This window comes from Passer domesticus, chromosome 14 (genome assembly GCF_036417665.1).
Source record: "Passer domesticus isolate bPasDom1 chromosome 14, bPasDom1.hap1, whole genome shotgun sequence".
Taxonomy (NCBI): domain Eukaryota; kingdom Metazoa; phylum Chordata; class Aves; order Passeriformes; family Passeridae; genus Passer; species Passer domesticus.
The window spans coordinates 8450168-8465339 of NC_087487.1; the positions used below are offsets into that span (position 1 = coordinate 8450168).

General features: G+C 39.5%; 1 protein-coding gene across 7 annotated transcripts in view; it reads left to right on the forward strand.

Moving 5' to 3' along the window:
• ATOSA (atos homolog A) overlaps positions 1 to 15172 on the forward strand; it is a 47317-nt gene that overhangs the window by 13866 nt on the left and 18279 nt on the right. The window contains exon 1 of one of the 7 annotated variants that reach the window (XM_064389618.1): positions 4704 to 4892. The exons of 5 other annotated variants lie outside the window; for them this stretch is intronic. In XM_064389618.1, coding sequence (XP_064245688.1) covers positions 4853 to 4892 — 40 coding nt within the window. In that variant the 5' untranslated portion in view covers positions 4704 to 4852. Of the gene's footprint in view, positions 1 to 4703; positions 4893 to 6543; positions 6562 to 15172 lie in introns of those variants that run through there. One more of the 7 variants, XM_064389621.1, reaches the window with a different exon arrangement.

The following is a 15172-nucleotide window of genomic DNA, read 5'->3' on the forward strand; positions in this document are numbered from 1 at the left end:
GGAGGCAAACTAGATTTTTGGCTGAAATTCTGTTAAGCCTTTCAGTTTTGACCCTATGTAATGTTTTATTATTTGGAGTACCAGAAGACTATTACAGCTTAATAACATGACTTAGAGTGCGGAAACTTGTAAATAGCCGAATTGTGCTGTGTGACACAGTTCAATTCTAAAGCTATCAAAAATGTTCTTTCGTTTTATGCATTCAAAATTCTGTAGTAGGCTCTGGTGTCCATTTTAAAGTGCAGTGTTTTACACAGCTTGGGAGTTGTAATGTCCTCATTTGTCCTCCCAAATAAAATTTAAAAACAATTTTATGGGCTGGCCACTCTCCCAGAATTTTTTTTTTAGATGGGAAGCATATATTGTCTCTTTTGTAACTTTTTTACTTTTGCAGGTTACTGTTTAACCACTTAAGGGCAGGCGCTGTAGGTGAAGGTTAATAGCATTGGAAAAATGACCCGAGGAGCTTCATGCTGCTCCACCATCATCAATTTCATCTCTCAGAGCTCCTTGCATTTCTCAGGAAGAAGTACAATCTCTGCCTTTGGTCTGCTAGCCTTATGCCTCTCTCTCCTCCCCACCCTCTCAATAATTTGGGCTGCAAATACTGAAACCTGCTGAAGCTGGAGGTAGCCTTACTAGCTAGGAGGAGGATTTTGGGTGGTCAAACATGTTCTGACAAGTTCCACAAGATAAATTACCCACCATTTAGATGACAATGAATGGTTTGTAACATCAAAGTTTTGGGAGATCAAGTAGCACAAAGAGAAGATGAATACAAAAAAGAAGCTGCAGTAGAAGAGGTCAGATGTTATGAAAATAGTTTGCTCTGGGCTTTTTGTTTTGTCTTTTTCTGTATTTCAGATAAAATAATGGAATTCTTAATCTGCGTTGCTCACCTGAGGACACTTCCTAACAAGTCCTGTGCTTTTTTTTCCTGTGTGCTTTTTTAATTACCCTGATAGTTAGTTGTGTTCTAGCAGCAGTGCTACAGAAGTTTTCAGCTTGTAGGTGTGATTTCTAACTGACATGATGTTGTAATAAAGTTATAGGAATATCAGCTTCTACTTAACCTGCGTACTATACTGTTTAATGTCTTGTCCATTAAAATAAAATTATTGAATTCTTGAGTGTTTCTATCTCTTCTCCCTGTTAATGCTCTTTACAAGCTTTATTATTATCAGTGCATTTGCTCTCTTATGTTTGTTTCTCATTTTCTTGTTTTTCAGTTATTCTGGGGAAAAAAAAATCGCAGCTCAGTGGCGTGAGTAGGTGCCTTGCATATAGGCAGAAAATGTGCTTAATAGTTCCTCCCCACAACTGTATTTATCTTGAGCTTAGTTCTGCCATCAGTGTTCACATTCTCGTTGGAGTTGAACCAAGCCTTTCAAGTTGATTTGGTCTGATAGTCAGAAAGCTGCCTGGATGTATTTCTCCAATCCTTCACATGTGAAGTCAAATATCTGTAATGGAGAATTTTCCTGAACCTGCTAAAAGGAAAACCTCTTCAGGCACTTCTAGACTGTTCAGTTGCATCATTCTCTTTTGAACCAGAAGTAATGACACTGGGTCCTTGTTCTGGGTCTCTAAACCCTTGTATTATATCAGATCTATCCTATGCACGTGTGGTTGTATCTACCAAATCTCTCATCTTTTTAGTCTGAGAAGGCATCTCAGCCTGTGCTGTCTCTGAGCCATGTTCTGCTGCTCTGAAATTATTTGTGCATACAACAGGCTGCTGGTCTGCTTGTCATCATGAAAGACAGACCAGCCTGGAAAAGATTGTGTTGTTATTCGGATGTGTGGCTTAGTCTTCTGGTGTGCTGCAACTCTCTGTGTTCCACATAAGTATTTTCAAAATTTTCTTCCACTTTATAGTTTTGAAGGATCTGAGTTTTGCTGGCTGTACCTGTGAACAGAGTGCTCTGAGCATATGTTAGGGTGTTAAATGACTGAAACAAGGACTTCCTGCTTCCTGCTGAAGGCCTCTTCCTTGCCCCTAATAGTACTGGGTTTTGTTTTCTTGGGTTTTTGGGTGTTTTTTTTTTGTTTGTTTGTTTTGTTTTTGTCTTTTTGGTTTTTTTTTTTTTTGTGAAGTAGTTTTAGAAACAGTAAAATGCATTGTTCCCTCTTGTCACTGTACAGCCTCCTACTTTCTTCTTGAGGGTGTGATGGGTGAGGAGCAACAAGACTGGCCTGCTTTCCTAGAATGAGACTCAGAGTATTTTTCTTTAGGTCAGGCAGATTTAAATGAAGATAGCAGAGTAAAAGATAAGGTAAAGTGCTTTTAACTCCAAAATTCTAAGCTTGGAAATGAATAACTTAAGTTTTGTTTTCTTCATGTGTGCAGCAAGTAGACAAACATATTTCAAATTCTCTCAGAGGATAAAAGGCAGCATTTACTTGTTAGTAACACATGGTTGAATCAATGCTATTCATTTTTTTTATGAAATAAAACTACAAAACTTTTCTTTTGCAATATCAAGAAGTTGGGATAAAGAACATTGAAGGATGCTGTGGAACTTGGGGAAGATAATGTACAGTGGAGTGTACTTAAATGGGAGGGATATAGCCTCTCTTGGAGTTCAGCCACATCATCTGCTGTCTGATGAAATTCTTTTCAAATTGCTGTCTAACAATAAAGCTGCTGCTTCTAGAGGTTGGTGTCTGCATAAGTGTTTGCTTTTTCCTTGGTGAGGAAGGAGAGTATTGGCCAACTTGAAGTAATGGTGGTCATCCTACCTGAAAGATAACTGAGCCCTCAGATGAATGTCCACATTAATTAGGAGATTTTCAAAAGGGCTGAAGGTAGGGAGACTTAAATAGCAAGTACCAGTGCTAACAAGCAAGACTGTTGTTAAATAGTTAATAACAGATGGCTGAACTTCTGATGCAAATGATGAGACAGAACAAGAGAAGTTCTCTACATCCTGACCCAGCAACTCCTCACTACTGCCATGGAAACTAACACGTTTTACTCTCCAGTTTTAGCAAAGTTTATGAAACTCAAGATAACTTGTTGGTTTTATGACTGTAAAACAATTTTTAAAAGGCAAAGCAAACCAGCTGGAGAAGGAGAAAAGGTAAACGAAGAAAAAGTGGATATGAATTCCTAGAGGCCTTGTGTATTGAAGTTCCTATAACATCTTTCCAAAAGATGTCTGAAGTACTGTATACTTTAAAATGCCTAGCAGTTAAAACATCAGTTGAAATGCAGAAGTTTATAATCTGAGCAGATCTCTCTGAATCCTTTCCATTTAACTAAACATGAAAATTGTCCCATGCAACTTGAATGGCATTGGAAAGGAGCAGGAGGCAGGAAGCTCTCCGCTTTTGACCTGGGCATGGTAGAGGTGAGGGGGAGCCTGTGGTGGGGTGGATGTGACTTCTCTGACTCGCACTGGCCTTGGGAGAGTGAGCAGGATGCTGGAAGTGCCCCAAGTGTTGTCTTATTTTTATAGCAAGGTTACTCTATGGGTGCTGCACCTAACTGTAGTTTAATTCAAACCAGAAGTGTCAATATCTCTTTTTAGGGTAAGACATCTGAAACTTCATGGCATTGAAAGTACTGGAGGGTGGGGTTTCATTTGGGAAGTCATGAACAAGAGCTGTGTATATAACTGAGTCCAGATCACTTCTCATACAGCAGGAACAACCTGTTGTAAGTCTCTTTTATCGGTGCTGTTAAGAACGTGTAGATTCCTCAGTTTTTGCTGTGTTTGTGAGATACATCTATGCTTGTGGGTTTTGACTACAGCAGTGGCTTCTTTACAGAATGAAGGAAGCACTTCATGTAGTTTTGTACAAGCCTCTATATTCTCAGGCTGTGTTTTTTCACTGTTTTGTGTTGCTGTGTCAGATGGATCAAGGACTTCTTCGTCCTGCAGGTGTGTAACTCAGTCATAAGAGGACTTAAAGAGAAGGGAAGCAAATTTATGGAGTTATTTCCTGAAGATTATTACGTGTTATCTGTGATACAAATTAAGACTCGCACTTGGGTATCTGTGCTTTGCTGGGTATTATACAAGCATGGAACAAAAGACTGTCCTCACCTCAGACCTTATGCAAGTATCAAACGCTAAATCAATGGCTTCCAAGAGAGGGCTGTGTGGAGACAAAGGGATAATACTGATGGAGACAGATAAACTGTGCTCCCAGAGGCTAACGAGCCTTTATCGCCGTAATGGAGAAGCTGCAAAGCAGAGTCATTTTAATCAAGAGTGTAGGACAACACAGGGGGAGTAAGGACCGGTGATTAAAGTAATCACAGGCCACTTTACTGCAGTAGTGAGTGGGGACAACAGGAATGCTGGTAAGCCATGGAGGATCTTGAAAGGAGAAGAAAAAACCAAGTAATTTTCTTGTTATGAATGATAATGTTTTAAGAGACAAAAAAGAACAGGAAAACATGGTTTCCTGTTAGGCACCGAGCAGAGGTACCTTACAAGGCTGTGTGGTGGTGAGGCATAACCTTGTCTGTGCCTTTTTCACACGGATTCCATGAGAAATCCTGCGGGCAGTGCTGCCTCTTGCCTGGGCAGCAGATAAGGCAGTGCCACCTGCTCGCTGGGCCCGGCTGGCGGGTGGCATTCACGTGGGCTGTGCCCAGCCCACAGGTCCCCACTGGCAGGGCGTGCTTCCAGCTTGGACTGGGAGGAATTTATCTCCGAGGAAAATCTTTGGATTTCAGACAAGCATTTTTCCATACTCGAGAGGAAACCCAACTCATGCTGAAAGCAATTCTCTGAATGCTGGTTCCTAGGGATTCAGCCCAGCAAGGAGGGTGTAGTGAACCCAGTTTGCATGTTTTTCTGGGAATAAAGAGGGCAGGTTGCTTGTTGTCTGGATTCCCATGCCAGATTCAGAACTTTCTTCAGCCACTAATTCAGATGGTAAGAATAAAATGTTCTGTGCTAAAAATCTCTCAGATGTGTTTTTTATTAGTTCTTGAAGATAAGCAATTGCAGAAAACCAGCTGTTTACAGTAATAGCCAATGTAATCAGATATTGCTAAATGGAAACTTTAAGTCTTTTTGACCACTCTTCTGTGCTTGCTGTTTTGTTATCTCTTAGAAAAAATCCTCTTCCTCCAACAAAATTATGCATTGTTGTCCCTTGATAATAACAAAATTTATTTTCTTTATTGATTTCTAGTAGAAAATCTCTATATAATGGTTTTGCTAATGTGAGGGTTGACAAAATAAGTTATGGGTATCAGGCACTTGGATTCTGGAATGTTTGTGAAGGGCTTTTGTTTTTTTTACCTGATGCTTAACTTGAGCATTCACAATAATTTATTAGATCTATTAAACCTGACAAGTGGGCAAATCCTTAATGTTGCCTGAACTGTGTTAGTAGCTGAAGTGAAGCTTTTGGCATATCTGAGCTGAATTCATCTTGGAGCAATTTTCCCTGAAAGAAAGTAATTTTGGTATTTTCTGATTGAAGTTGCGTTGGATATTTACTTTGGGCATTAATACTTTTTCTGCTGGTCCAAAACTCAGCTTTCTGGGCTTTTCCCCCTGCTGTTTACTTTTAATTAAATATATTGTTGTGAATCATCAAGGAGGAACTAAAGTAAGGTTTTATTTGTTTATCTGTCTTTGCTCATGTCAGTTTGTTTTGCCCAGATACAAAAGAGTCTGGGGAGGGCCTTGAGCTTTGACTGGATAAAAACTGTTATTCTTCATGTGCTGCTCGTGTTCGCTATTTTTAGTGCAGTGTTTTGTTTTTCCTAATAATTTATTGCTGTGTCCCTTGACTCACGGGTCACCTGATTTGAGAGCACGCGAGCAGGGCTTGGATCCTTCACTCTTGTATAAACTGATAGTTTATCTCGAGGAGCAGGATGCTGCTGCTGCTGGTGCGATTGGCTTGGAGGTGGCCGTGGAGGGGTGAGCCCTGTCCCTTGGTTTCTCTGGAAAGAACGTTCCAAGAATCCGCAGGACAGGGTGTTACAAAACACACGTGCAGGCAAGCCGGGAGCCCGGGCCAGGCCGGTGGGTGACGCGAGGTCAGCGCCGTGCAGGGACACTCTGCTGCTGTCCCCACCGGGCCTGCTCCCTGCCAGCTCTTCCCCTTCGAGGGACAAGTGTTTCCAGCAGATATACACCATGAACACACCGCTATTTCCCCTGCTCCAGCAGTGCTCGTTTTGGCACTCGCTGCCTCTGGGATTGTCAGAAGCTGGTTTTGTTCTGGGAGGGGCCCCGTGGCTGGGTGTTTCTGGTAGCCTTCAGAGCTGCAGGGCAAGCCTGGAAGGATGGTTGAATGAAGGGGAGAGGGAAAGCAGACTCTTACGTTTTGTAAGCAAACAAGTATGCTGTTTGAAATTTCCCTGTTCAAGTGGGCCCAGTTTTTAAAAAGGTACTTTCCAAGGTCTGGTGGTCTAGAGTTTCATTAGTCTGATGGTTGTTTTTGGTTTTTTTTTTTTAAATCTTAAGGTCAGTCTGATCTGTAACAAGATAAATGTACTGTGCTAGATCCTGTCAATTCTTCAAACTGGGTGAGAGCAAAGAGAAGGAAAAACTGCATACATCAAGCTATTCAGTACATGCACAGGTGAAATACATCTAGACACATACAATGATTATTTTGATTATTTGGATTGAACTACAAGTTCATTACTGTCCAGGCAGTTGCAGATTTTTAATTCCTGGCCCATGAGGTCTTTTCAGCCCAATGGAAAACTGCACAGACTGTCATATTCTCTAGAATTTAAAAATAATGGCAATTAACCTTCATTTATCTGGATCAGGGCCATTGGCTGACCTAGGTAACAGTGCTGGCATTCATTCATAACTTTACGGTTTTTACAGGTTCCTCTAAGACAGCAGGATATTTGAAATTGAGTGTTATCTATCCTTGAGGGAGAGGGGTTACTTTTTCCATGGGTGCAGGCTTTATTGCTGCACTGGTGAGTTGCTGATAGAACCTATTTTACACTCTTACCCAATTTGTAATGTAAGTAACAAAACCAAAACTTTTAAAATGTGCTACATGTAAATGATCAAAATTCTTTCCCCTGAAGAAATGACATACTAACCACGCATGGGAGGGTTTTTTGTCTGGTTTTATTTTTTTTAGTGGTCTTTTAATGGAGTAGACTCACCAAAAATTGGACTAGGTGTTTTTTTAAAAAAACATGTAGACTTCTGCCCACCCCTGTCCCACAGTCTTCTCTGGTTTGTTTCTGTTTGGGGTTTTTGTAACCACAGTAAAGCTGAGAAATTGCAATATCTATTAAAAATAGATACTGATAGGTATCTTTAGGGGAGATTTTCAGCATACAGGAGCTTTGTCAGTAGCATGGTTTTCAAAAACCATCGGTCAGGCCCGTTGGTGCCCAACCACAGTATGAAGACGAGTGTTTGAGTATTGGTTGTTGAAAGTTTTCTGAGTGTGTGGAAGGCTGAGTGTTTTGGTGCTTCTAAAACCTCACTTGCCTAGACAACAATATTTTGTTGAGGGCTGAATCCTCAGGGAAAGGTTTCCATAAAGTGTGATCCCATAAGTCAAGATGGTACTTTTACCAGGGGCTTTCCCTGACTCCAGCAGCTGTGGCATGCCTGCTGATTCCACCCAAAAGTGAGTCAGAGCTCTCACACAGTACTTTTCAATCTCTGGTTTATTTTCCAACAAGTCCAACTATGGTCTGAAGCAAAGAGAACATGATGTAACAGTTCTTTTCCTTGCAATGGTTTTAGGGAAGAAGAACTTGTGCCTGGTGGTTGTAAACCAGAGTGGAACCTGTGCACACACAGAGTAGAGATGGCCTTTCCCAGTGAGATTTTTGTGTTCCCATTGCAGTTTTGTCAGGCACTAAATGACTCTTCCAAATAATTTGCTCAAAATCCTTTTGAAAGCTGAAAGCTACTTTATATTTCTCCTCAGAAAATAAGTGTTATCTATATTAATAGAAAAATAAGCACAAGAACACTTGAAAGTATATTGCCAAAGCTTCTAAGTACAATACATATTTAAGGTGATGAGATAAAGCATGAAATACCCCAAACAGAAAAATTTTTTTTGTTAATGGGGAAATTTTAGAAACCAATACATTTGGCAAGGATAACACTTCATGCCTATAAATGCTGAGCCCAAAGATACTTGTGTCTGTTGTGAAGATACATTACAGAGGAATAAACCGAGTGACATTTAGCAAAAATCTGGTCAGCAAAAGGTGCAAACATCTAGTCTTTTTAAGTGCAGCTCTCATAGGTACTGAAATACCTACTGCAGGATTTTTTAAAAGGTCTGTGTTGTTTTCCAGTAACATCTGGAAGTGATTTATTATCACAAATTACTGCTTTCCATCTCTAAACCAATCTCTGTATAAAACAGTGCAGAAGTCTGCAAGTAGTTGAATCTTTGTCAGGCTGGATTGTTAAACAAGTTAAAATTGAAACTTATGTATGTCATCCTGCATTGTATTGTGTTTAGGGCCTGAAATAAAATTTCTGGCACACACTTTTATTTATGTACTATAAAAATGCTGTCACAGCTGGAATTTAATGCAGAGCTGCCATCAACCTGTTTAATGGGAGGGATGTCTTGGCCTGGGAGTTAGACTTCCCAATACTCAATTGCAGCTGTCACATGGATGATATGCCTTCAGGAAGAGGTGAGGATTAGCTAAATAGATGTGCTTTTTCATTGTTAACACACACTGGGTTTCATTTGAAAAGAAAGCAGCAGCTGTGGAGTCACTGCAGAATGATATTTACAGCTAAGGTGAAATAGAGTAAGCTGATGAAAGCCTTCAGTCCATGTGTCTTCAGCCATGTGGCTGCTGCTAAGCTCCTTCCTCAGTTAATGAGCAGCCATAATGAAGGTGGTCATCATTCCCATCTCCAAAGTTTCCTTGGCTGGGAAAGCCTTGATGAAAGTCATCAATACCAGTGAGGGAAGCATGGAAACAAATTATATACATAGAAGTTTTGTATTGGAAAATCTCTGTTTTAGTGTAAAAAATGCTGAGTTATTTGCCAAGGAAACAGGAAATTCTCACCTATTCTGTAAGCTTAAGTGTGCTCTGCTTTCTATTCTAGGGTGACACACAGCTCCTTCAGCTGCCCAAACTGAGCATTTGGATGGGTTTTGCATTGTGGTGCCAGTGCCTGTGAAGTTAGCCTAGGTCTGACCTCCACATTGCCCTTGCTACCCCCTGGGACTGGGGTGGAATTTCAAACAGAAATTTGTCTCCAGTATAGTTCTGCAAAGTTTCTATCAGCATATTTACCAGGGTAGTAAATCACTGCATTGGTGGTGAGTGAAGGAAGCCTTCTATTCCCTTCCCGTTACAGCCCAGTGTCTATTCTATACTCAGCACCACATACTAATTCTGAAAGAGCTGTTTTCTGCTAATTAGCTTCTTTTAGAAATGAACAGAAATACCTGCAGAAATCCTTTTGCTTTGTTGGGATTTAAGTTTTTCTTTTGTTCAGATAGGTGCATTGTGTCATGCAGTTTGTTCTAACACTAGCTAGCTTCAGGCAGAGCACCAGCTAAACAAGGGGAAAATGCAAAACAGCTAGATATTAATTAAGGGAAATTACTAGGTCTGCTCCTTTTAGGCATTTTTGTTTCATTATAACTTCAGTTTTTTGTGTAGTCACATTTATATGTAATCACAATGTAAGAAGTAGTAATATAAAGGAAAACAGAAACTGATGTGCTCTTAAGGGCATTCGCTGAGCCAAGTCCTCTGCTTTCAGGACCTGTCCAGTTGTAGCATGTTGGTACAAAGTAGCACCTTTAGTTTAGGGGTCAGCAAAAAGAAAATATTCTCCCTCAGCTGGCTTATTTTTGAACTGCTAACCATTGCAGCACTGATAATCTTACAGCTTTACACTGATTTTTCAGCACTTATGTACCCATGTCAGGATAGAGTGAGACAGTTGTATTTTATAATATACATGGTCTCTTGCAACTTTTGGTAAACTGATGTTTGAAATAAGCCTCAAAGTTCATGTTTTCAGGTATTGCTTTCCTTCTACTAAATACAGATGTTGAAATTGTAATGATTGACATACTTTACAATTTGTGATTTCATTGTGGAGCAAGAAACGATTCAGCTGATACCATTTTTTCTTATTCCTTTTCTTTGTCCACTTAAGGGAATACAAATCCAGTTTCCCTCATCAAAATGCAAATATTGGATCTAGAATCTGGTTTAATGCCAAAAAATCAAAAGAAGCACATTAAACTGTTGTTGCTTGGATAAAAATAGAAGCTACAGTTGGACGGGGAGAAGTGACTCAGTAAGCAGCATGGTGATGGCAAAATAGGATGTCAGCCAAAACGCAGGAAGCAAGATGGGAACACCCAGATCAGTTTAACAGTCTGCATTTTACACTCCCAGAGAGCAGGAGTTTCTGAGATGACTGCAAGAGACTTAAGCTTTAAATGGATTTTATGTCTGTACTTATTAAGCTGTTCGAACCTGAAAAAGTTTTAGTAAAATGTGAATTGTACTTTTTTTTTTCCCCAGCCCAGTTTTAAAACCGGTCTCTCTATTTACAGTAAAGCTGCCTCGAGATTAGCCCTGGGTGCTGTGAGAGGCATCCAGCAGGAACGTGCAGGAGATGAGCAGTGATACACACATACCCAGGGAATTAATGCAGCACTGCACTCTGCACTGCAGCCCATGGCACTGATTGATCCTTATTGCTCTGCTACTCTGCAATAACTTCATCAGCTCCACGTACCTCTGTCTTGAGTTTTGAAAATCCCCCCCTTACTTACAAGATAGTGTGCTTTGGTTTGTTTTTCTGGTTATAAACTGGCATAACAACACAGAAGCAGGTGAATTTCTTCCTGTTTTATGTGAAACTAAGTAGGACCAGAAGGTTTTTTGTTTCTTATACTGTTATTTTATTTGAATAGCAGGTATGCATCCGTTCTGATATACATTTCTATGCTGCCATTTTCTGCCTACAGCTGAACTGCTTTGATACCCAGGTAGTGGTTCAGTTTGGCACCCTGGAAAAAGTAAGCAGACAGTAAGAATAAGATGAATTATGGTGCTGCTCTCCTCATGTTTTCATAACTGCCCCAGAGCTCAAAGATCGTGACCCATAAGAATGTAAGACAGTTGGCAATGTGTGTCAATCTGTATAGAATTAATCCTAAATTAAGGTAAGCAGTTCACTGCATTTGCTTGAGTTTAAGTAACTAATAGCTTGTTTCTTGAAAAAAGTAGGCCATCTCATAACTTTAACTCTTGATAGCTTAAATTATACCTAAACTCTTAATATTGCAAAGCTTTTGAAGCGTGTGACTTCAGATATAATTATGGGTTTGTAATATGCAGACACAACATGACTGCTCATTTAGAGAATCTTGAATTTGGGGGATTCAAGGGCAACTTTCTTTTGAAGTGAAGCACAACGTGGAATTAGTTAACCAAAGCATCCGTAGGTGTTTCTAATTCCAGAAGAGAAGCTGTTAGTCAAAGGTTTACATTGTGTTTCATTTCCTCTACAGTAGTTTCTTGAACCCCTGCCTTACTCTTACAATGTGGAAGTACCTTTAACCTGTTTCTTGGAATAACAAGAAAATAAAACTTATTCAGAGTTGATTGATTTGCAGGAAGGACTTTTGCTGTAATTTTTTCAATGCAGGGCACTGCCCTTGCTGGGAGGTGATGGGGTCTGAGTTCTGACAGTGCAGCCACTTCTCCTCCAGTGTACCTGACTCTCTGGATTTTTATTCCCTTAAGTGGACAAAGAAAAGGAGTAAGAAAAAATGGTATCAGCTGAATCGTTCTTGCTCCACAATGAAATCACAAATTGTAAAGTAGGTCAATCATTACAATTTCAACATCTGTATTTAGTAGAAGGAAAGTAATACCTGAAAACATGAACTTTGAGGCTTATTTCAAACATCAGTGTACCTGACTCTCCTGTCACAGGACCCTTGGACTGAAGCATCTCCTTAAGGACTGCCTGTACTGAAAGCACAACAAAGAAATCCAAGCACCTAAGCCATGCTTTTGGTCTTTGAGGAAGGAAGGAGAGAGCAGATGTGGGCAGCCATGCCACAGTGCCCGCTGGGCAGGGCAGGAGCAGGGCTGCATCAGCTGGGAATCCCAACAGGCTACACCATACAGTCCATATTTTGTTAAGTATTTTGCTTACTGGGTTTCAGCTTTCTAAGTAAAATAGGAATGTGATTACTTTTAATCAGTGTCCTTCAAAATCCATTACAGGTGTCTAAAGATTTTCCAGGAAAGGTCTGGGCTGTTGCAGAGCGTATTTAAAGGCAATAATTAGTTGTTTCATAGACTCTCAAAGGAAGTAGCCCTCAATCAGTAAAGGTCAGGATTAAAGGATGCTTTCAGTTGAACTAAATTGTCTTTCTTTGAAGGAAGTCTCTTTGCAAAAATGAGCTCTTTCTGAGAAAGACAAGTTTGGTAGACAGTTGTGGTGAGCAGTGCAGTATGAAAGGTTCTAGGACAATAAAATAAGAGAGATTGTGATTGTATCACAGCCTGGTCATGATGGGAGGATAGCACAGGGCAGGAGATGCTCTGCTGGAGCCTTTTATTGCCTTGCTGCCCAGGCAGGACAGGGTAGCAGCTCCCAGATGCATCTTCTGGTGGCACCTGGAACACAATGGGTTACATGATACCAAATGTCTTTGTTTCCTGGCCTAAGCCTAGAAAACACATTAAATGCTCTTCTAAAACATGTATTTCAGGAAAACATCTTCTGTAATTACTACAGAAAAAACTGTGATAGGAAAGGGAAGGGAGTTGGTCTGCACAAGCGTGACCTAGTTGGGAAAGGAGTCAGCTAAGCATAACTCAATTAACTGAAGTTTTCAGAGAGTCCTTGGGTTACAGTTAAGTGGATTTGTGAATCCCTACCACCACATAACTAACCTTAATTGGTGTTTCAGGATGTGAGCCAATTTCAGTTTTGGGGGGGGGGATTGTGGGTTTTAATTCTGTATTCCAGTGCTCATGCACCTGTATGTAGTGGAGATGGGAGGACAAGGATTTGAAGACTCTGACATTTCTGGTTAAATGGGCTTTTCTGTTTTTTGGGAAGGTGTAGAAAATCAGTCTTTATTGAGGTTGATATGTGCAGGAGGCAAAGCAAAACAAAGTTCCAGTATTGTATATTCAGTTCTCCAGTATTGTATGCTTTGCACTATGCACAGTACCTTCAGTCTAAATTTAAATTTCTCTTTCTTCTTTCTAGAGTAGTCTGACACCTGCTGCTATCTCTTGTGCCCACCTGGTCAATAACCTTTAATTTCAATGTATTGATTAGAGGGCTGTAGTACCTTATTACTTTAATTCTTATTTCCTTGTGTCAACTAACTGGATTTTTTTTTCTATTTTAAGGAGAATAAACCCCAGACAGTGCAGAGATGCATATTTTATGCTATATACTTGGCATGTTGCAGTGCTAGAAATGAAGCAGAACAATAGCCATAGTTGTATAGTCAGGTTATAAGATTGAGGTTGTTCTGTACACAATATATGATGTGTCCTAGGGCTGATTCATACACAAAACCAAACAGTTACAGCACACACACAGTAAGACTTTTTTTAACTAAACACTGAGTTTGCTGTTTCTATAAATGTCGTTCCACCCTTGTCCTCAATTGCATCAACTTGCATCATCTGTGTCTGTTGTATAGGAACAATTAACAGGCTTCTCAATGGTTGTAGGGTCTTTTTCTATATGAAAACTCTTAGAAGTTGCTAAATTATATATAAATCTAGTGAAGCTACAAAAAGATATGCCCCATGAACTTTGTAGGAAAAAATATATTTCTTGATAACTCTTGCTGTTTGTGCTTTAATTTTTTTTAAGTCCAGATCAAATAACTGGTTGATTACCTTCCTGACATAATTTTAAAGTACTGGCCCTGTCTTTATAATGCTGCAGCATTTCCTGGTTCAACAGGGGCTTTTTAGTGATGTCATTTTTATTTTGAAGCAATGTGGTGTTTTTGTAACTGCAGCCAATATAACTATATAAATATGTCTCTTTAGCTAGTTGGGCCTTCTCTTCCATTCTTAAGGCAAGAAACTGGTGTCTGAAATAATAGTTCTGATACAGGAACACGGGCAGTATTTGTAAATTAAACTTGGAAGTGAGCTTTATCTGTTTACATAAATCAATATTGTGTATGTAACCTGATTCTTGAGTGCTGATTGTTTCAGAATATGTACCTGGCTTTATTCACTAGATCTTGCTTATTTACTATTCACTGGGTTTTAATCTGAACATCTTAAACTGTCCATGCCTTGTAGTGACCTGTGACATCTCTGTGAAGGCACTGAGCACTTTAGGTATGCAATGTAAGCTTTGGTATCAGAGGCTTTTTAATGCAAAAAAGGGATGTTTTGGTTTGGTTTTTTTTGCCTAAATCTAACTGCTCAGCAGAAGCACTCAGGCCATAGGATTTGTCCATTAATTTGTGTCAAGTCCAAAAGATTTTAATAACATATGGGTTATCTTCTTAAAAAGAGAGCTAAATAATAGAAAGTCTACTGCTTCATCTGATAAGCTGCTAATGATAATTAGGGCATGTCTGTTTTACTGGTACTTGCCACTTAAAATTCTCTAGTGTAAATTTTCAGGTATCACATTTTACTGTGCTATATCACATTTTGCTATGCTAATTTTGATCACACTCTTTACAGTTTTTCCTAAAGATCATATGTGCTTTTACGTATTTTAACAAAAACCAATTCTTCTTGCAGATTTTTGTAGGGGTTAAATAGTTTTGTTTAGCCTACTAAGCATGAGACAATTCTTGTTTAAATTAATTTCATTCCCCTTGAACACTTTCTAGATATTTGAACTTCTATGTCAGAGTAAGCAAAATACTCACTCCAGTAGTGATCCTTCCTGCTGTGATTTTCTTGCAATTACCATGGCCTTTGGACATACAAAGATGAACTTAGCAGCAAGATAATGCTGCAATTTTTTTTTTGTCTGTTGTATATCCAAATCCTTTTCAGAGTCTTCCCAAATTCCATTTTCCTATTCCCAAGTATGACTTACCTATTGTTTACCAGACTTCCAGCTGGAAAAAAAGTGCAGGTGCCTAATTTTGTAGGTGACTCATATCACTACCTAAGAGGCTTGTCTTCTCTGTTATTTACCATTCCTTTAATCTTTCATGCACCCTTTATTAGACATTTTTT